The 21,099-nt window shown below is 41.0% G+C and overlaps 1 protein-coding gene across 1 annotated transcript in view; it reads right to left on the reverse strand.

Moving 5' to 3' along the window:
- Nucleotides 1-3,209: 3,209 nt before the first annotated feature.
- The window catches only part of LOC137895093 (gamma-aminobutyric acid receptor subunit alpha-2), a 30,278-nt gene continuing 12,388 nt past the window's right edge, over nt 3,210-21,099 (reverse strand). The window contains exons 4-9 of the mRNA XM_068740579.1: nt 17,746-17,966; nt 16,864-16,946; nt 15,093-15,236; nt 6,655-6,807; nt 4,606-4,808; nt 3,210-3,518 (exon numbers count right to left, since the gene is read on the reverse strand). Coding sequence (XP_068596680.1) covers nt 3,210-3,518; nt 4,606-4,808; nt 6,655-6,807; nt 15,093-15,236; nt 16,864-16,946; nt 17,746-17,966 — 1,113 coding nt within the window. The remainder of the gene's footprint in view (nt 3,519-4,605; nt 4,809-6,654; nt 6,808-15,092; nt 15,237-16,863; nt 16,947-17,745; nt 17,967-21,099) is intronic.

The raw sequence follows: 21,099 nt of genomic DNA on the forward strand, positions 1-21,099 counted from the left end.
GGAGAAAGTTGATTTGCTGTGGCGACGCCTGATGGGATGAGCAGAAGGAGAAAGAAGAAGAACAAAAAGAAGATGATGATAATGCAAAAAACACACCCAAAAAAATAAAAATGTCAGAATTAGCATATTCTCTGAGGCAGGTCTAATGAGATGACTGTGGATGGCACCATGTTCAGCATGTTTGGACAGAGCACCTTCTGCAGAGGACTCTTGAGGTCCCTCATATGAAAATAAATCTGTAATGTGAACTGTGCTTCAGGCTTTCTAAAAAATATCGATGCCCTTGGTTCCGCTACAATTGTATCTGATAATATTAGTCAATATAAAGAGGAAGCATTAGAATCCAGTGAAGAGCGGCGGGTCCTCAATGTCCGGTCATAATAACGTTTGAGTCACCAGGTCAGATTACATGGAAGATGTCATAAAAGTGTTTTTTTTTTAATGTCAAAATACGTAAAATTAAAGGATCACACAATAACTACTGAAGTGCGGTGGGCGCACTACATGACACCAATTTAGTATTTTTTCCACTAATATGAGTGAGTCAGATGAAGGGAATAAAAAAAAAACATTGTAGCGTCGTCAAAGCAGTGACGTATTCACCCCCATTGATTACATGTAATGGTTGAAAGGTTATCTAACTGTCCCCCTCTGGTCATCACTGCGCAAAACCGATTAAAAGACAACAGTCTAGAGACAATTTGTCCTTCTATCTAACCTCTGGAAAACACAGTCTATGGCTCCTGTCTGAGTCTGGAACAACACACTTTGAAGTACCGTAATCATAACGATCCTTTCATTAAGGAGATTTCCGGTCACGGATGCACGCAGCTCTGCCATAGAGGACAAGTCTCATCCATCAGTATTGATTTCTGTCAGACGTTGGCCTCTGAGCGGATGAACACGGTCAGCAGTGGATTGAGGAGATGGAGCTCAGAGGAGCGGAGTCTCAGAGGAGCGGCGCACCATTTGAGAGGTGGAAAGATGAGTCCACAAAATGGAACTGCAGCGATCTAGGCATTACAGCTAAGTGCCCCAGGGCTTTTTTGCATTCACTCGTAATAATAGTCCCTTCTAACCTAGAAACATTTGACAGCATCCTCTCCTCCTGACGGGGGACGCTGAGCAGCCTCGCTCACACTCCCTTTATCTGATCTGGGCTGATGTAGATTCTCTACTTCCAGGGAGAAATTGGAAGTCAACTCCACATGAAAAAAGATGTCTGATTTAAAAAAAGGGCACATACTAGATAGGAAGAATTGAAATGATGTGTTTTATTAGAAACTGTGCACCGAATCAAGCAAACATCTTGTGAACAATCATTTTATCTGGAATGTTTAAGATCTGGAAAAAATCCCAATCTGAAATGAAAAAGACCTAAAATAATAATAATAATAATATATCTTACAAAATAACAAAATAAAATACAATTCTAGATTTCAGCTTCATGCAAGATTTCAGTCAACAATGAAATATGAATAAAATTAGGATAAATTATTGACGTGTAGCAAAATTGTATTACCTTATGCAAAGATAACACGTTAGCGTAGCATACATGGGGCTGAGCATGATTTTCATTCTGCAATGCATCAGTGGCTGAGACTGCATCAACACAGGGTCATACAATAGTGCTATAAAGGATAACTTGTTGTTGTTGTTTTGGATTTCAGTGATGAGCGTGATTGACTTGGTTTGTGCATTTGTAGACAAACAACAAACAGATGTGTAAGAATTATATCCGTGCTTTACTTTAATGAAAATACTTTCTGACAGGAGATTGCAGCCATCATGAACGACAGAATCAAACTGCATTTGTTTCCCGTCCATTTAAGACCTGTAATTATTTCCAAATTGCTTTTAGTGATTATGAACTGTGCGCACAAAACAAGCGCTGGATGTGGAAAAATCACAGAGAATTGTTTTGGCAGACGCTGATTACAGCAGCCACAAGGCTCTCGTCTCCGGTACGAATCCTTAATGCCCTCCAGAGTAATAATCAGCGTATGAAATCACGTCTGAGCGTTAACGTGGATGTATAAGCAACATTCTCTTCTCATTTGTCATCTCATAACTTATTTGCACCCATTTGTCAGCAGCTGGGGAACAACATGTCAAAGTCAAATGTAAAGATTATCCTCTGTCGTTTCTGGAGACAAAAACAGAACTAAAAGGGGCATAAATGCTGAACCTGGTCCTACATTTAAAAGCACACCTCCAGCCCAGTATCTGCCTGCGTCCATTGGGAATGCTGCCGCTGTTGGAATGTCAGCCTCGGGCATTTACGTGATCTTCTCAGTCAACCTGATATCTCAAATTACTAAATGCATTTTCCAACATTTCTTTATTTATTTTTTGTCGAACTGTCAAAACTTTAATCCTGATACTTCTATGACTGAATGTGAGCTTTTTCCAATGTGAATTAAAACAATAGCTTCACGTTGGTGCTTGTGTTTCAGCTTTTTACAGCTCAAATATAACGTGTGCATCTTTCATAATTGTGTTGATGTTAGCCCTTTTCTCACGTTTGTCACTTTCCTCCTCACTCTGGTGTTCTCTCTGAGCTTCCGTACTTTCCTGTAATTACAGATGGCACAAGCCTTCCTTTTGTTGCTCTCTCTGAACCTTTTTATCTTGGAGTGAATCATTCCGGAGGTCGTAACCGCAGTCTCGGATTAAAAAAAACTAAAAACCTTTACACTGTAACAATATTATACAAACATGTTTTTGCATTGTCTTGGACAAAAAAAAAGAAGAGTCAGGCCACTTGTAAAGAAAGTTAGAAATATGATATAATCAATCCCTTTCACGCAACCAAAATGATAGATTGTAATATCAAGAGTGGGCATTACTAGTAAAAATGTAACACGTAGAAGTAATTGTAAATAAAACGTTGGTGGTAATGTTAATGTGTTTACTCTTTTTTTTATGTACAGTGGCCACACACTGTAACTGGAAACATACTTTCAAGGAAATATGCACTCTATCGAACTAAATCACACAAAATGTCACCATGAAACCATGAATATAAATATACATACACATTTACAAAAGCCAGGCTTTTCAAAAGTGCTGCAGACGCTGTAGAAAACAGGCGGAGATAGAGGATCACGCTGCAATCCAGGACTTCACTCTGCAAAGGTATGTGTACACAGTCGCTGGAGGTATTTGGTTCATTGTAGTCCCCAAACCAGACTGCAGTGAAGTGGCCTCTAATAAGAGGGGACCATATCCTTTATAATGGGTTCTCTGTTTAAGTAGGTTGCCCAGTAGACCAGGTTGAAGCTGCCAAAGAGAACTGGAAACAAAACCCGTGACATCCTGTCAATTTTGCTGACGCTGTTGAAAGTCTTCTTGCTGTCTGGAGCTTTGCCATCCCCTTTGGTCTTGTTGGGATCAGACGCGCCCCCTTTGGCAATAGTAGGAATTGCGGCGGAATCCTTGGTGATATTTGGTGCGTAGTTGGCCACTGCAACAGCGTAGGCGTTGTTCTTCTTCATGACAGACGACCGCTCTTTTTTCTGTTGAAAGACCACAAGGATTGTGATAATGCACAGTTAACAATAAATCTCTTCACCTTCATCCTCAAGTTAAAAAATGGGTTTAATGGAAGGCCTTCCATTAAGTTCAGATGTATAGTCATGGCAGCGATGACAAACCGGAGTCAATGTAGCTGTTCTGGAGACAGAAACCTGCAGGACTCCAGTCAGGATAAGGATCATGTTAGCTCAGGCCCGTCGACAGGGGCCCATATGGTTTCCTGCTTGCCCCCGGGCCCCAACAAGTCTGTTGACGGCCCTGTGTTAGCTCATTTCAATCGAGGGAAGATGGTTGTCATGAATGATGGGATAGACATTTTATTTATATTCTTAAGTTATATTTTTCTCCGAATTTCTGTGGCACTGGGGACCCGGGGGAAAGATTATTAAAAAAAAAAATTTGAGCGCTCTGTAAGACATTAACAAAACAAGAGATAAGAATGTCATTTCCTTACGTCTTAACTTTAACTTCATTTAAACCATTGCAAACACGAAATATGAGACATTGATGTTTGCAAATTCTGCTTATTCTGAATTGTGTTTTTTTTACTCACAACACAGCTCAATAAAGCCGGGACAGGAGCGACAAGAGACCGGGATGCTCAAAAACACATGATTAGTGCATTCCACATGGAACGAGGTTCACTGTTAACAGGCGGCAGTATCACGAGGAGGCATGAAGCACCGGCCGTTCAACCAGCAAAGATAGCAGATATGAAGGAGCAAAGATTGTCTCTGAGTAAATCGATGGACTTTGAAGATTTCAGCATCTACAGACCATAATAGTAAGAGCTTTATAGAATCTGGACAGACCTTTTAAACGCTCAGGCTGCATTTGGAAAATGCAGCCTGTCCGAACTCTACTGATACCAACAGCAACAGATTCAGAATGAACGTGTCGTATCTTGTTTCTGCACTGTATTCCCCTCACAGGTAGATTTGCTAATCATACCATTGTGTTATTATTAACATTTTATTATTCCACTCAATGCCCAAACGTCTTTTGCGTCGTGCCGTTAGCTGTAACGATCAGCACCTTGTCAGAGCGGCAGGTTTCTCTCATCCTTACCTTGTCGATCACAATGCTCTTTCCATCCCAAGCCCAGCCGCGCTTTGTGAAGTAATTGACGGTGGCAAACTCGATCAGAGCAGAGAAGACGAAGGCGTAGCAGACGGCGATGAACCAGTCCATGGCGGTGGCGTAAGCCACCTTGGGGAGGGAGTTCCTCGCACTTATGCTCAGCGTGGTCATAGTTAGTACGGTGGTTACACCTTCAAATACACAAAAAGATAAGGATACGAGTTTGGTTATTCAAGTTCTGAATCAAAGACAAATTGGAATGGTTTGAAAATGAAGGCATTAACTCCCAGCATCCTTTGCTACGGTACTACGTCCATCCATCCATTTTCTTGTAGGTGATGAGACAATCGTCTCGTCTGCAGCCGCTTTATCTGCCATGCGGGTGACGGGAGTTGCAGAAGCCTATCCCATGCTGACTACAGGCGAGAGGCAGGGTACACCCCGGACGTGTCGCCAGTGCATCGTGGGGCCACACATAGACAGACAACCAGTCACGCACACACACTCACACACTACGATCAATTTTAGAGTGACCAATGATGTCTTATTTTGTTACCTCTGTCTGGGAGGCTGTTTTCACCCCGTCACTTTGTGGACTGGTTTGTCAGCAGGAGCACACAGAAGCAAAGATGGGGAGATAAATTGCCATAAATGTTATGGGACAAGTGGGCGGATCGAGGATTTCTCTAATTCAGGGCCCCCATTTCACCTCGAGGTGCTCAGAACATCCATCAAGATTACAATGAATGCTGATTTCTCCAGTCATTCCTAGTTTGGCTCCACAGCTTTGAGAAAAGACATAATAAAATTAGAAACGCACTCAGAGAGCGCAGACCTCTCTATATTTTTTAACAGATTTTTGAATCCTTAATGGAGTTTTCAATGTTACAATTTAATATTTCTTTCCTGACCTCATTGTGTTTTTCTGTCTGTCCATCTGTTAGCACGATAACTCAAAAAGCTCTGGACGGATCTTGATGAAATCTTCAGGAATTGTTGGGAATGTGACTAAATTTTGGTGATTATCCAGAAGAGATCCTGGATTATGGATTAGTTGGAAATTTTCGGTAACATTGCAGTCAATGGAGTTTCAAAATTTGTTCCTCAATATCTCAGTAGATTATTGACCGATGTTCATCGAATTTGATACAGTCATGTAGGGTGGGGGGCTCTATCTCACCACTCAATTTCACCTGGATTGGATGCAGAATTACGTTAGGAAAAAACATTACATTTTAACATTAAAACTCCATTTATGGATTAAAAAACAGTAAAAAAAAAACAACACATAAACTCTGATTCAATTTTACTTTTCATGGTTGGTTTTTAAAGATAACAAGAACAATTTAGAACCTTTTGATGATGATCCAGATCAACATTTGGATGGTGTAAATCCAATTAGGAGGGGAATGAGCTGCTCGGCGGAGGTCTGCTCTCTGAGTGCTTTTCTAGTTTCCATTGTTTTAACTGAAAGAGCCCCCCAGTGGCAGAAACAGTCACAGATTTTTCTTTGTGTCTATCTTACCACTCTCTTTCTTCCGAAGTCGCTCACCACAGAAACGTTCGTCATTCAATTGTACATTTAAGGTTCCTGTTGGGTGTTTATTTAACCAAATAGCCACTGACCTTCAGTAACGCCGTACCTGATTCGATATGTTTGACCAAATTCTTTATTCTCTTTTCTTTTTTTTGTCTGCACCTCTTTTCTTTCCTTCAAGTGAAACAGTCTGAGGTCACTGTTACTTAGTCTCACTGGTCTAAAAACAAATCCAATAGTGCTGCAGCTTATCGAACTGGATAAAAAAGAAATCCACTCAGGGCTCTAAGAATCGTCTCCTCTTCTCTATCCTGTTTTCTGCTGTAAACACAATTTGTCATCAACATTCAGCCCTGCGTTGCGCTCGATGCCCCGTGCAGACCAAGGCTATTCTAACATGCGTAGAGTGATTTTGTTTTTGTCCACTCGATCATACAGTGTGTGTGAAATCCAACATAACTTGCATTACAGTCATTGCAATGTTCTTAGGATACACTTACCGAACACAGTCCTGGCCGGCACCGATTCTCTGTTCAGCCAGAAAGACACTTGGGAAAGAATAACCGTCATGATGCACGGTAAGTAGGTCTGGATCACAAAGTAGCCAATCTTCCTCTTCAGATGGAAATGAGCTGTCATCACTGTGTATTCACCTGCAGAGACAAGGGTCCCTTTAAAACACTGCAGCTACTCCTGCTACCATTTCACAACTTGGTTGCATAATACGCCTAATTAAAGTATTAATATACTTTGTGGACGAAATGGCCCACCTGCAGCAAATGGAAAATATTAGGTGACTTAAATTTGCTGTGCATGAAGGTTTCTGATGTTTGAAGAGGCTTTTAGGAAAGAAAAACAAGGACTTCTGCGTTTTATTTTCATCAACTTCAACAGGGCCGATTACCTTTTACCATAATCCTAAATTATAAAGAATGTGAAGAAAATACTTTTACTTCAATAATAAATAAATAAAAGTAACATGCACAAACAAATGTAGAAATATTTACTGCTTCACTGCTACTGCAAATGGTATTTAGCCATAATGAGATGCTTGAAATAAAAATAACAGATAAAGCTGTTCTGTTCCTAAAATTAATTAAAAACACCTTTATGATTATTAAACAAAATTCCACCCTACTTTAAGAAGTTACTAAATGCTAAAATGATTTGATTTATGCCATTTGTATACATTTGATAACAATAAATAGCTAGAAATGAAATTTAAAGCTGCCATTGCTGTCTCCTTTAGTCCATTGCCAGAGCAGAGGAGTTGAGTGTCATCTATGAGAGATGATTTCTCTCTCCCAGTGAATTCTAACAATGCGAGTGCAACCCCACACCTTCCTGTGGGCCTCACTCGCATGCAATTTACATCAGTAGATTATATCTTTATGCAACGCCTGCAGAGAATGCAGTTTAAAGATGCAAACGCTGTCACACGTAGATCAGACAGTCAGATAACAGACATATTTGATTAAATAATCCATCCGTAGAATGTAGGCAGCGTGATTTCCTAGCCACCGACTAAAGCCTAATGGTGACAAGGCTGTGAAACAGTGCCGATGCATGCGGGAGCAAACAGGCCTTCCAAATGCACGATATCTCAAAGAGAGGCCAAGATTAGAAGGAAAAGATGTGTTGCCCATGGCAACAGAACAGAGAAACATAGCTCATTTGCTGCGTCTCTGAAATGAAGGCTTTGATACATGCTGCCACTTGGCAAGAGGAAAGTCCTTTTCAGCAGTGGAAAGGAGGGGGGGGGGGGGGTGGTGGTCAATTTCAAGGACTACAGTAATCCCAAAATATTCTGTATTCCTTCTTTTTTGTTGTTGTTGTTGTACCGCCAGCATTCCCAGCAGTAATGTCATGTCTAATGCTCCGTCTTTAAACAAACACACAAACACACACCTGCATGAACTCACACTCTCACTCGAGCACTGGAATGTAAAGGAATTGAATGTTAGTAGCCCATGGAGCACCGTATCTTCTCTAGTTTAATTTACATGCCATCCCGGTGCCGACGTGGTGGAAGAGGGAGGAGGATGCAAGGAAGCAAGGAAAGCACGCGTTCTCTCCAGAGGAGGCAGAGATCACTTCACAGAGATGGACGACAGTAATTATAACAGGGAGACGATAATCACGTCGTGGTTTCCGCATATAGGAGAAAAAGGCTCCTGCTGACCCCACAGGAGAATCTCACTCACAACCAAACATGCCCGCCAGTCATCCACCAGAGGGCGCCAACTTTCACACAACACACAACAGGCTCTGCAGATGGAGGCTCCTTATGTTTAGTCATATCCACGCCAAGTGAAGTAACCGCGATGGGATTACTATTAGGCTGCAGACGGACTCTTTTGCAGGGACATTCCCTCTAGTTTTGAAACCAACGGTGCTCTGCTCATTTACCAATAGCTCTGCACGGAGACAGCAAGACACCCAGCAGTCACCATCGGGGGCTCTTACAGGTTCAGAGTCTTAAGAAAGGACTACCTGACATGTGGCTAAGAGGAGGGGGAGATTAGAACCTTGTAGTCGCAGGACAAACCACTCTGCTTCCTCCCAGAGCCACAGCTCGAGCCTAAACTCCATAGCAACCGACTCGAAGCCCGTCCTGGATGGTTCGCCTCTCACGTGGTCCTCACAACGCTGTTCAGAGATTTATTATGACAATGTAATGTGTTACAGCGTTAGAGGAGACCTTCATACAGCAAAAGGGATGTCCTGGTCTTTTTTAAACAACAACAACAACAACAACAAACCAGGTGAGTGCAAACAAGCTGACTTCCAGCCACAACCATTTCATTGTCTTTGACGTGGCTATAATCAATATTTTATATTGGAGCAGGCCTGCATGCTTGAAGAGGCCACTCGTCGTGACAGAACCCAACAGCAATTCCAAACCCGTTTTGAGGTGGACATTTCCCTACTGAGGTGGGAAAACGACTCGCCAGCTGTTTGCTGCTGCTGACAGCGTTCTACTCTAATGTCAGTATAGTGAAATGGGGTAAACTGCAATGCATTTTGGGAGAAATACATAAATGCAGCATAGGAACACAAAGTTAACTGTAAATCGCAGTTCTTAAGTATTACAACATCATTCTCTAATTGGCAGTAAAAAAAGAAGGAATATGTTCCGTGGATTCAAATTCATTTTACTGTAAAGACGCAGCAATCTACCAAAACGACAGCAACCATTACGGAGACACGTCTACAAGAATGCAATCAGGAACTCTTTGTCTATTTCTAGTCCTGCAAAGTAAATCGAGCTGCTTTAATGTGTAACACTGAGACACGCCCACCAGGACTGCGATCCGTGCACAGCGGTGAAAGTATTCTTCGCAACACGACCGCGTAGCAAACGAACGCGTGGCTGAAGAGCGGACTTTGTTTTTTGCAACGGCGTGTTGGCGTGCTCAGAGGCTTCTGCAAGACGTCCGTTCTGTGAAGCCCGAGAGCACAATCGCTCGTGCCAAATGACCCAGTTTGCAAGTACGCTACACCAAACACTGACACACAAGCAATGAATGATTAATTTCAAGCCAGCCAATCAGATGATGTAGAGTGACTCGTTAAACAAGAGAAGCCAACACTGGCAGGCATTCTTCCTCTACAGAGGCATCCTACTCGCCTTAACCCAGATAGATGCTGAGAAGTCTTACTCAATGCAATGGAGGCGGGGATTCCCTTGACAGTGGAGCGCAGTCACCGGGGACATTCTCCATACCGGCAATGGATACTTATACGTATAGCAATTGAGCATTTGCTGCAGGGTTACGGTTAATAAGTCTGTTTTTCTGTGCTCAATGCATTTTCTGCATCTATTTGAGGAATGGGGAAAAACCCTGTTCTTTGTTTACATTGCTTGCATTCGACTTCAGAGATAATATAACAGTAAATTCTAAACCGCTTTAATTACTTATTTATCAGGATACTCATCTTATTAATGCTGCAGGGATACACATCACACATCTTTTCGGTTAGTTGCTAGCGAAGCAAGACAACAGCTCGAGATATTGATGCTCAAACACTCAAGCGATCCAGAAATAGCTCAAGACCTGAGCAGAGGGAGCTCTGAGAGTAAAAAAAGAAAAAAGAGGACTGACTGCCGGTGCTCAAGGAGGGAAAGACGAATAATCCGCTCCTGCCTTAACTTCACAGTCAAACTGTGGAGGCACTGACCCTGAGGTCAAAGTCCTGGTCCAGGAACAAGCTTATCAATCTATTTCACAATAACCATCTGTAGCGGATACTTTGTGTTCTGTACTGATGTTCCATGTTCACATCTCCACCACAGCTCCATGCTGCCAGGATCCTGCTCTGAAGCACCATCCTCATTTCATTATCCTGAAGCACCATCCTCCTTTCCTTATCCTGAAGCACCATCCTCATTTCATTATCCTGAAGCACCATCCTCCTTTCATTATCCTGAAGCACCATCTTCTTTTCCTTATCCTGAAGCACCATCCTCATTTCCTTATCCTGAAGCACCATCCTCCTTTCCTTATCCTGAAGCACCATCCTCCTTTCATTATCCTGAAGCACCATCCTCCTTTCCTTATCCTGAAGCACCATCCTCCTTTCCTTATCCTGAAGCACCATCCTGCTTTCCTTATCCTGAAGCACCATCCTGCTTTCCTTATCCTGAAGCACCATCCTCCTTTCCTTATCCTGAAGCACCATCCTCCTTTCCTTATCCTGAAGCACCATCCTCCTTTCCTTATCCTGAAGCACCATCCTGCTTTCCTTATCCTGAAGCACCATCCTGCTTTCCTTATCCTGAAGCACCATCCTCCTTTCCTTATCCTGAAGCACCATCCTCCTTTCCTTATCCTGAAGCACCATCCTCCTTTCCTTATCCTGAAGCACCATCCTCCTTTCCTTATCCTGAAGCACCATCCTCCTTTCCTTGTCCTGATGTACCATCCTCTTTTCATTATGAGCTTTTCTCCCCTGCTTGCTATGTGTGTCCATGCACGTGGCGACCTCCTCCCAAGGTATAATATAACTAAACACTGAATGCAAAGACGGGCCCCAGAGATTTTCTTGCTAGCTGGTTTTCTCTCGTCCTGCTTCCCTCGTTGGGTCGTGGCCCGCTCCCGCCGATGCTCATGCATGGCCTGCAGACCTTGCGTTTTGAGATCTCAGAGATTTTTAAAGTGCTTTTTTCATCTTGAAGGAAGTTTTATAAAGATAAATCCTCCATCCTTAAAAAAAACTTGCACTATAAAGATTCATTGACCTTGTTTGAAGGTGAACGGGCCATGGCAACGGTTTCACCGACCCCTGTCTAACAGTGGCCTGCTTAGAGGGATCGTTCCTGCAATACAGCAAGTTACCACAGAGACACAGTCACATCCAGGAAGAAGTAGCACATCGGGGCTGCCGTCTATATGCTGCATACAAATGAGCTCTCCACTCAGACTTTGGCAGTTGGGTCGTTTTCTACAGTGGCTGTTCTCCTCCTCATGTTTGCCTTTTCTAACATTGTTCTTTTGCAAATTCCCAGTGCCTGCCAGGCTGCTGGCTGTGCTGGAAAATCCCGCCACTCTGCCCACTCTGATTCCTTCTCCAACAACCTGCCATCTGTGACTCTGGATCATCTTCATTCCCTTCCTCACCTGCTGGACTGTTCCAGTTCATCATTTCAGATTCAACCTTTTAGATTCTGACCGTTCCATTTGGGCCAAACTAACCTTTAAAGCGTGTCTGCTGTTTTACAAATGAATACAGGTACTGTCCGAGTTATGACCTGCGGGACTCACGCCCACCCGTACTTACGACCGGTACCGGCCCGTGAGACATTTGTTACCGGACCGCACAGAAAGAATAAATAATTTGTATCATCTCCATTGCATTGATTCTAAGAGTCTGACGGTCGCAGCAAGACGGTACCGGGTTCGAATCTGTGTCTGTCTGTATGGAGTTTGCAGCCTATGTGCCCCGTGCCCGTGCGGGTTTTGTCCGGGTTCTCCGGTTTCCTCCCGCCTCCAAAAACATGCAATTTATTCTGACTTACAACCAGGTGGCCGGACCCGATCTCGGCCGTAACTCAGATTGTGCCTGTATTTGCAGTAAATAATGTGGAACTATTCTGTTGAGTATTTACCACAGTAAAGTTCAAGTTCCTGCAAGCTGAAAAAAGCTATGTTTGTAGAAGAAAAACACGTCCATCAATCTAAATAAAGTCAGAGGAGGGTTTCAGTATTGTTATGTAAATACGGTAATAAGACAACACGGACTAAATGTGCAAATATCGCATGTAATTATAGCACACCTACGACATGATTTCACAATCCGCTCACCGCTATCACCATCCCGTGAGAAAAACAGTATATCAAAGGCTTCCTTCATTATGTTTTCCCTCAGCTCAGGAGTATCACTAAAATTAGATCGCTCGGTGAGACGGAAGATTCATGCTTTCAGATCGTCTCAGCTGCAGCAACACATTTCTTCATTGACATGAATGGTGGCCTTGTTCCAGACTATGTCTTCGTCTGCAGGATGTTTTTTTTTATTAAATAATTTTTGTAAGCATCCTCAGCCTGTCTCTGGTTTTTAAATAATGTCTCTATTCAGCTGGTTTGAGGCTCATCATGGCCTTCTCCTACAGCTCTGATCTTACATTGAATACTCCTTCTTCCTCTTCGTATCATGCAGTCAGCTACCGATTTAAAGCGTGACATTATCATGTATCATCCTACGCTGCATTGACTGACAGATTACCAACAACACATCACATCTCACTGCACTAACCTGTCGTCCTCTTTAAACGCTTTTACGTTCACCTTCATTCTGAATGCTGACGCTCCACACAGCCTCCACCTGCTTTGTTTCAGCCGTGCACCCTGGAGGGCATTTTCTAACTTAATTGCCATTTGAAGAATTATTTTAATGGTCCTCATATTTATATTTTATCACTGTGCAAAGTATTTCAGTGTGCTATGATGTTTGGCCACTGCAGGGAACCTTACAGGAGTAGTATCAAGTCAGTCCATTTTTATTTGTTTTGCGTGACAGTTCCAACTTAATTAAACATGAAAAATGGGAAATACAGTCAACAGCAGGTATATGTATTGCTGACAAGAGATTAAAAAAATCAAAAAAATGTTTACCATCCATCCATCCAGTGTCGGGGACTCGGGGTTCACCCTGGACAAGTTTCCAGTTAATTCATCCCATGGATCAAACATACAGATAAATAATTCGCTCTAACGTTTACTCTTCTAGGCAATTTAGTCAAAATGTCACATTTATAATTGTAGAGAGGGGACCCATGAAATAATTGAAATATATTATGAGAATTTTTCACGAGCTAATCGAGAGGTTTCAAGTACTTTTCGACACTCTTCTGCATCTTCTTGAAAGATGTGTCTTTTGGGGCAGGTCCATGTTTTAAAGCTGCAGTCTAGGTGTACTTGAATGAAATGCTACATTTTCAATGTACACCACTTTCAGTATTTTGACCATATACTTTTTAATTTCATGCATCACAGCCCTTTTGAGAGACATTCTTGAGTCTTTGCACCCCGAAATCAGACATGGATCTGCAGCAATCGTTCTGTTCTGGAGCTCCTCTGTTAGTGTCTCAGCTTCTCCGTCCAGACAGATGTGTTCCTGATGTTTACTACTCATTCCATCCAAAGTAATTGCACTGACTTTGACTGTTTGACTGTTCCTTTCAACAACAGCCCAACTGCTGTGCTGCTTTTGGGTCTCTTTGCCTGGCTAAATGCAGATTAACGAAATACAGAAGGAAGCAGATAATTCAAGATGCAAGACTGCCAAATAATCTTTGTTTTGTTGACTTTCCGAAATAAAGAAGAAGCCAGATTAAATGTTTCTATTGGCTTTGTCAAGCCAAACAGGGTTAATAGCAAAGGAATTGGACAACTTTAGCGTTGACTCTACTCAGCAAAGTAACTCCAGTTTTGATTGTGAAAGTGAAGCAGTGATAACACGTTATGGTGATGGCACATAACTATCATAGAATCATCCATGAAAATCATAAAGCATGAAAATCTAACTCATGAATTATGAATGAAACAAATGCTGCAGGAACACAACGCAGCCATTTCAGCAAAACGCCGTCTTATGCTATTATTATAATTGCTACTAAGTTAGCTAATTAAAATGCTAGAAACTGTGCGCTGCCACAGCAAAGCATTGAATGAAGCCTTTCATGGCTTCATCTTGTTTCTGGCCCTTAAATAATATGTATGAATTAAATTTGCAAGACATTGATAATATAAACTGCTTCCATCACTCATCTTCAGGACTGCTCCAATCAGGTATTTTTTGTCTCTTTAGGTGTCATAGGAAAAAATATAAATCCAAATAAGATTTTTTTTTATTCATCTCATTGATCAGTAATGTAGATGAACAGCAATGCGAGAAAAAATAAAGCTAGATATTAACTTTTTATTTAAACCTTCCCTGAAAGTAACCTAAAATTGCAATTATGAATATATTATTTTTGCATTAAGTCAGCTGTGAGACATCCTAGACAGATATACGTTAATTATGTTAATGATAGTACTACATTAATGAATTCTTAAAATGTTGTGCAAGACAGATTATGATAATCTAATCATAAAGTATTACTGAAACAGTCTAAATCATTATAATTAAAGATATTTAAGTTAATCATTAGACAAAATCAAAATGTTCAAGGCTATAGATCGTCGCCACAGTTTTCAGATAAATTACGTATTCACACTGATTTTGTCACTGAAGGGCCGATTTACACAATCACATTTTGATGCTCTCTTTAGCAAAACCATTTCAATGCAACATTTGTTTAATAATATACTGCTTGATAATTTCATTTTCTAGGCTGTAGGGGTCATTACAATATGAATAGAATGGAGCTAGAGGATCCACAAGGTGGATTGCATTCCCTCGAGACATGCATTATTGCACCTTAACAGAAGCTTACCTGTACTCGATTTGATGGTTTCTTGTCCGACCGTTTGCCCAAGTAGGTCATACTGATTCAGGCGGGAGCTTTCTCCTTCAACCACCACAGATTCAGAGGCATTCTTAGTCCAAGCATAAGTCACTTCTGAGATTGTGTAGGCGTCTGAAAAAAAAAGACAAAAGGAAAAACCCATAGGGCGTAAATCTGGGGCAGCTATTGATGATTTGTAGAGAAATAATTCCGGTGACCCAAATGAAAAGCCCACTTCTGCTGAGTTTCTCAAGAAAAGAAGACTGGAAAGAGAAAAAATTCTCTGAAGATAACATTTGTAAAACTTCAGTGACTTTTGCCTCTTTCAAGCACAGCGTACACTGAAAATGAAATTTGATAGTTAATTTGTTAGCAATGCTTGATAAAACAAAACATACTGTATATGTTACTCAATATTTAAATTATAATAATCCTTATTATTGTTGTCGTTATCCTCATTCTCATCATTTTATTCTCATCCTCATTAATAATAATAATAATAATAATAATAGAAATGAAATGTGTTTTGTGATTTAGGGGCGTTCCTGATTCTTTAAGCAGGAAGGTCCTGAGCTGAAGAGCTTGAAATGAAAATGCCCGTTCACCTTTTGTCTTGAAGCAACTAACTGAATCCTGACCGAGGATCTGAGGATGTACCCTGGCTCACGGGGCAGCAGCAGGTTGATGTTATAGCTGGGTGTTAAATCAGAAAGTGCTTTTAAAGTAATTACAAGATTTTTTTTAAATACATGTCAAAAATCAGTGAAGAAATGTTTAAACAGGGCTGTTGTGATGTCCTCTCTTTGTGGTGTTTGTTAAAAGTGCAGTCGCTGCTGTTTTTACTCATGAAGACATGAGACAGCCTGAGGGCTCTGCTGTCAACACAATAAGTTGAAGGAATCTAAATTGACCAAATAAAAGGCATGGATGACCTTCTCAAGATCAGGGCAAGAGTGGAAAGGGTTGATGTCATTGAATAAGAAAAAATATTTGTCATATGTTTTTCAATAAATATTTCTCTATAAAATCTCAGCCCAAGATTTCTAGCTGCAGATTTGACATTTGATGACAAAGAATAAGCCGTAATAGGCTCCGGCAACATCCAAGACCCGCAAAGTGGAAAAGCGGCAAGAAAATGGATGGATGGATGGTAGTGTTTATTGACAGAATAGTACAGGGCTGAGTACAGAGCCTTGGGGAACACCGCATATAAGAGGGTCCACCCAAAATGTGTCGTCACACACTGGGTCTTGTTGCAGAAAGTGTAGAGCAGTATTCCCGATGCCTACCGGTACTTTTTTTGGAGACAATTCAATGGATAGAGAAATCCACTGTGTCAAATGTTAAACTCAGATTCAGCGGGATTAAAATGGGGCATATAATTTAGGGCGAAGCCATTTCATGTCAGACATGATTCAACTTGTCCTACTGGTTTGATACTTAATCCCTTGTTTTCGGACATATGAAAAGAGTAAAAAATAAAATAACATCTTGAAATGTGGAAAACATTATAATAAACTAATGAAGAAAGGATTTAAATGTAGAACATATATGGATGAGTTTAGATTTATTTTCCCAATAGTTTAGAATAAATTTATTTGCATCATATTTCATTCAAACTAAGCCATGCATTTCAACTTCACATGGTTCTTAGACGGTTCACTTGAACAAGAACCAGTGGGGAAAAGAAAGAAAAAAAGAACATAGCACTCTAGTTAAAGATGCCTCAAGCGCTATCATCATCATCAGGGTTACTCACAGCTGCCAAATTTTAGTGGACAGGAATGAAAGTCCATGGGAAAATCCTCCAGATGCATTGGGCACTCAGCATGCACAGTTAACCTGCATCCAATTCACAGAAAATAAGGAGACTTTGCAAATGCATGAAAAGTCAACAGCATCAGGAAAACAAAACAAGACTTAAAAGCCTCATGCAGTCAAGATGCTTCCCATCTGTAACGCCATGAAACAAAAAATAATAATAATTCATTAACTGTAATTAGCAGCGCAAAGTAAACAATGTACAGCAGAGACCAGCAGAACACAACTCTCTACGGCAAGATTGTAGATTGATAAGGAACTGCATTGCATGCAACCTTTCAATGAGAAAACACCACCACTGTCAAAGTAGCTCGTAAATTATAATTGATTTTCTTGAAATGAATGTCAGCAATAAGATTCTCCGTTGCATCAAATAGGAGGCCTGAAGAATACATTTGAAGAAATGGGACTTTATTTTGCTACTGGATACAATTCTATGAAGCTATCACATGCTCGAGGGTGGAACGTGTTCCGAGTCATTCCGCTTTCAGGAATAGTTCAGCATATTGGAATATTTGAACGATATAGCTGAGAAGATTTATATGAAGCCACAACAAACTGGTTCTGTTCAAAGTGCGTGCAATATTTACAAATGAAGAAGATCCATCTTCTCTGACAGACAGAAAAGCAGCTTTTTAATTAACCCTAATTTCTTTTTCAGCAGATAGTTTCCAGATTATTAACAAAACAGGAGTAGTTTCATATATAAGTATACTCCGCAAGAAAAAAAATCAATATTACCGGCAATGTGAAACTATTCCTTTGAAACATGAACAACCATTGACCTTTCCTTCAGATGGACTTCCTGGACATGAATTACCTCATGGTGTACAGCAGAGTCCCATCATCCTTGATCCTCAACAGTTTGTTGGGCATGGTCATGTTATGAGCCACAGACTTTTTCCCGTTGTGGAAGAAGGTGTCCGGAGTCCAGATTTTACTTGCCATCAGGTTGTTGAGGGGCAGAATATTCATCGGACCATGGAATTTCAACCTCTCGTCCTTCCAACTTTGGCGAAAGAAAACATCTATGGTGTACTCCTGAGAGGATTAATGAGAAGATGGATCAAACCGTATTAGTCCCATTTCCAATGAAAAACGTTGAATCCAACAGGACACATCTGACTGCCGTGTTTTAAGCAGCGGTTCACACGCTGTCGCTGTTTGTTAAATTTCCCCCGGTGCGCTTCCCGGCTCTCTGCGCCGGTGTTTTCCTAAGCAAGCCCTGAGACCAAGACAAACTCCTTGACCTACAATCCCCTGCTGCCAAAAGAATCCACACAGGAAAGGAAAGATTTAGGGCAAGAAGCATTTGCACCGAGATTTGTCTGTGCATGCGAGTGTGTGATTATGTAGTGAGAGAAAGAGAGACATACATTTAGCCACCTTGAGTTGTTTCTCTCGTCACAGTTGAAAGGCCTGAGATGGAGAAACTGTCCGCTAGAAAGAAAAACTAATCCGGAGTTTCTCTTGAAGACAAATGGTAATTCTGTTTATTAAAATTACCGTGGGTCTCCACTTTGTAGTCTCTGTTCTGCTCTCTTATTGGTTACCATCGCCGAAGGGGAGGCGAGGGTATTGCAATTGGGTCCGTTTGTTTGTCTGTTTGTCTGTTTGTCTGTTTGTCTGTCCACGCGCATAACTCAAAAACTAGTAACCCAATCGACTTGAAAATTTTACACAAGCAAGGTTCTGTCTGTGGCTCGGTCCTCCCCGAGAATGGCGTTGATCCGGATCTGGATCCAGATTCTAGAATTATTTTTACATCTGGAATTGTGCCTCTGCTGTAAACTGCCACTTTACGAGGGAGGGACACGAATGGCCTGATGGGAAAAAGAGTCCAGAAGGTGTTGTGTAGTACGTTCCGGAGCAGCAAGCTAGAGCAGGTTTGGCCCCTCTGATCCGGAAGCCCTGTTTACTGTTTCACAAGATCCAATAGTCTATTGGAGGCGAGGGTCTGCAATCTCTGATTGTCGTTTTCTAGTTTTAAATAGATTTTATCCAGTAAAGACATTTAGGAAAACAGTCGTTCATATGAGCGACATGCAATGGTTGACACTGAAACGTTTGTGCGTGGAGTTTTCATGTTCTCTGTGTGGGTGGGGTCCCTCTTGTGTGCTCAGTTTTCCTCTCACAGTCAAAAAATATGAAATATAGGTGATTAGGTGACTTCAGGGCCCTGTTTCCACGGTAACATTTTCCAAATGTTCCCGTACACACTGAACTGTGTTTACAGTTCTAAAATGCTGTTTTCCAGATCAACAACACAACACCACAGAATAAGATCAAGTCATGATGGAGCCAATCTGCATTGGTCCAATGCAAGAGCAAAACAAGATAGTTTCTTGTTGTTGTTGTTTGTTGCCTGCCTATACTACTACTACCACTACTACTACTACTACTACAGTACTTTTGGCTTGTCCCTTGAGTGGTCGCCACAGCAAATCAACCTTCTCCACTTAACTCATTTCTAATCCGATCCAACCTGGTCACTCCCAAGGAGATCCTCAGCATCTTCATCTCCTCCACTTCTAGCTCCGTGCTGGGGACCGGCACAAGGGAGAAACTGGCAATGCTACGTTAGCTCCTGCTAACCGGACTGCTGACTGCCTACATATGTGAATAAGGAATGAACCATGTCCGAAGCGGAGCCATGTTTTTTTTTTTTTTTTTTTTTACTTTTACTAAAAGAAAATACTGTTCTCAAGTAAACTTGAAAGTTTGTGATTTTTTTAACCAAAACTATTTCTGTAGCTTCACAGTGAAGAAAATGTTGCAGCATTTCGTTGAACAACTGAGGCAGATGAGAACATAAAAACACTCCACACATCTGGTACTGTCTTCCATGTTAAACACCTCTAGCTTGAGGACTACACCAAGATTCTATCATGAAAAAGGGTATAAATAATATATTTTTTTTCAATAATCCAGGGTCTCAGAGGTTGAGAAAATTCCATAGGAACCACAAGGAGCCATTATATGTTTAGGTTTGAGATATGTTTCAAAAATAAGTTTCCATCGTCTTCGTCTTTATCGGAATGATGACATTTTGCTTTGTTGTGAAGCCCTGGAAATGTTCCCATATTGACTTTCAATCAGCACGGGAGAGAGCGAGTGAGCGGACATTCATTTATGGGTAAAAAACATTATTATCAGATATCACAGTGGTCCATGCAGTTCCTCAGCTGGATTTGTGCACCAGTGGTCATGATTGGTGGCTGTATTCTTTACTGCACATGACATGCCATTTAGTTTGAGTCCAAATTTAAAAACTACTACTGTCACAATCACTTACAGATGAAAGAAACTAGTTTAAAACTGAAAATACGTACCTTGACAAATTTCAGTCAGTATTTTTGCAGCTGGATATATTTTATATTCTGTTTTTAGTATCCCAACTTATTGGGAATCAGGGCTTTATGTTCTAACTGCATCCAAAAATGACAAAGCTTTTCTATCTATAATTTTAAAGCTTGTTTAAGTGATGCTGATTTGAAGGCTCTATATTTATTATGATTATCTCTGACAAGGAGGTTATATATTTTCAACTCTGTCCGTTGGCTGGTTTTATCTGTTTCCAGGATGAGGCAAAACACAACGAACTGATTTCCATAAAACTTGCAGGGGCTTCATTCATTTACATTTATTTGTGTTGCAGAACTCAATAAAAGCTGAACTGAAAACTTTCCTGTTTTAGGTTAAATGCGAAATAAATGCTATTGTTTATGTTTGCAACATATGATCACACCTGTAAATGTAATTTAATGTCATTAAGATTGAAAATAATAATTTCTTTAATTTTACTATCTAAATTTTGTGGTAAAAAAGGATGCTATTGCACCACTTCCCTTTTTCTTTTTTATTATTATTAGTATTAGAAGAGCCAGACAGATGTGCAGGATTCTTCAGGCTGGCAGAAGTACACACTCTAGTACACGCTCCTTCTCCTTCTAATTATTTGTATCGCCATCAGCAGGCCTCTTATGTATCCAATAAAGTCACCACCTCTGCAATCAGCTGATTTGATCCACAGTATCCCAGTAAATCAATCAGGTTAAAGGAGAACCTATCCGCCTGTGCAAGACCTGAATAAATCATATTTTATCAACCCTGTGCCCTATTTTCAGTTCCATAATGTTCAAAATACTCATGAATAAGAAACTGAAGGAGGTGA

Source organism: Brachionichthys hirsutus, chromosome 6 (assembly GCF_040956055.1).
Source record: "Brachionichthys hirsutus isolate HB-005 chromosome 6, CSIRO-AGI_Bhir_v1, whole genome shotgun sequence".
In the NCBI taxonomy this organism is placed as follows: domain Eukaryota; kingdom Metazoa; phylum Chordata; class Actinopteri; order Lophiiformes; family Brachionichthyidae; genus Brachionichthys; species Brachionichthys hirsutus.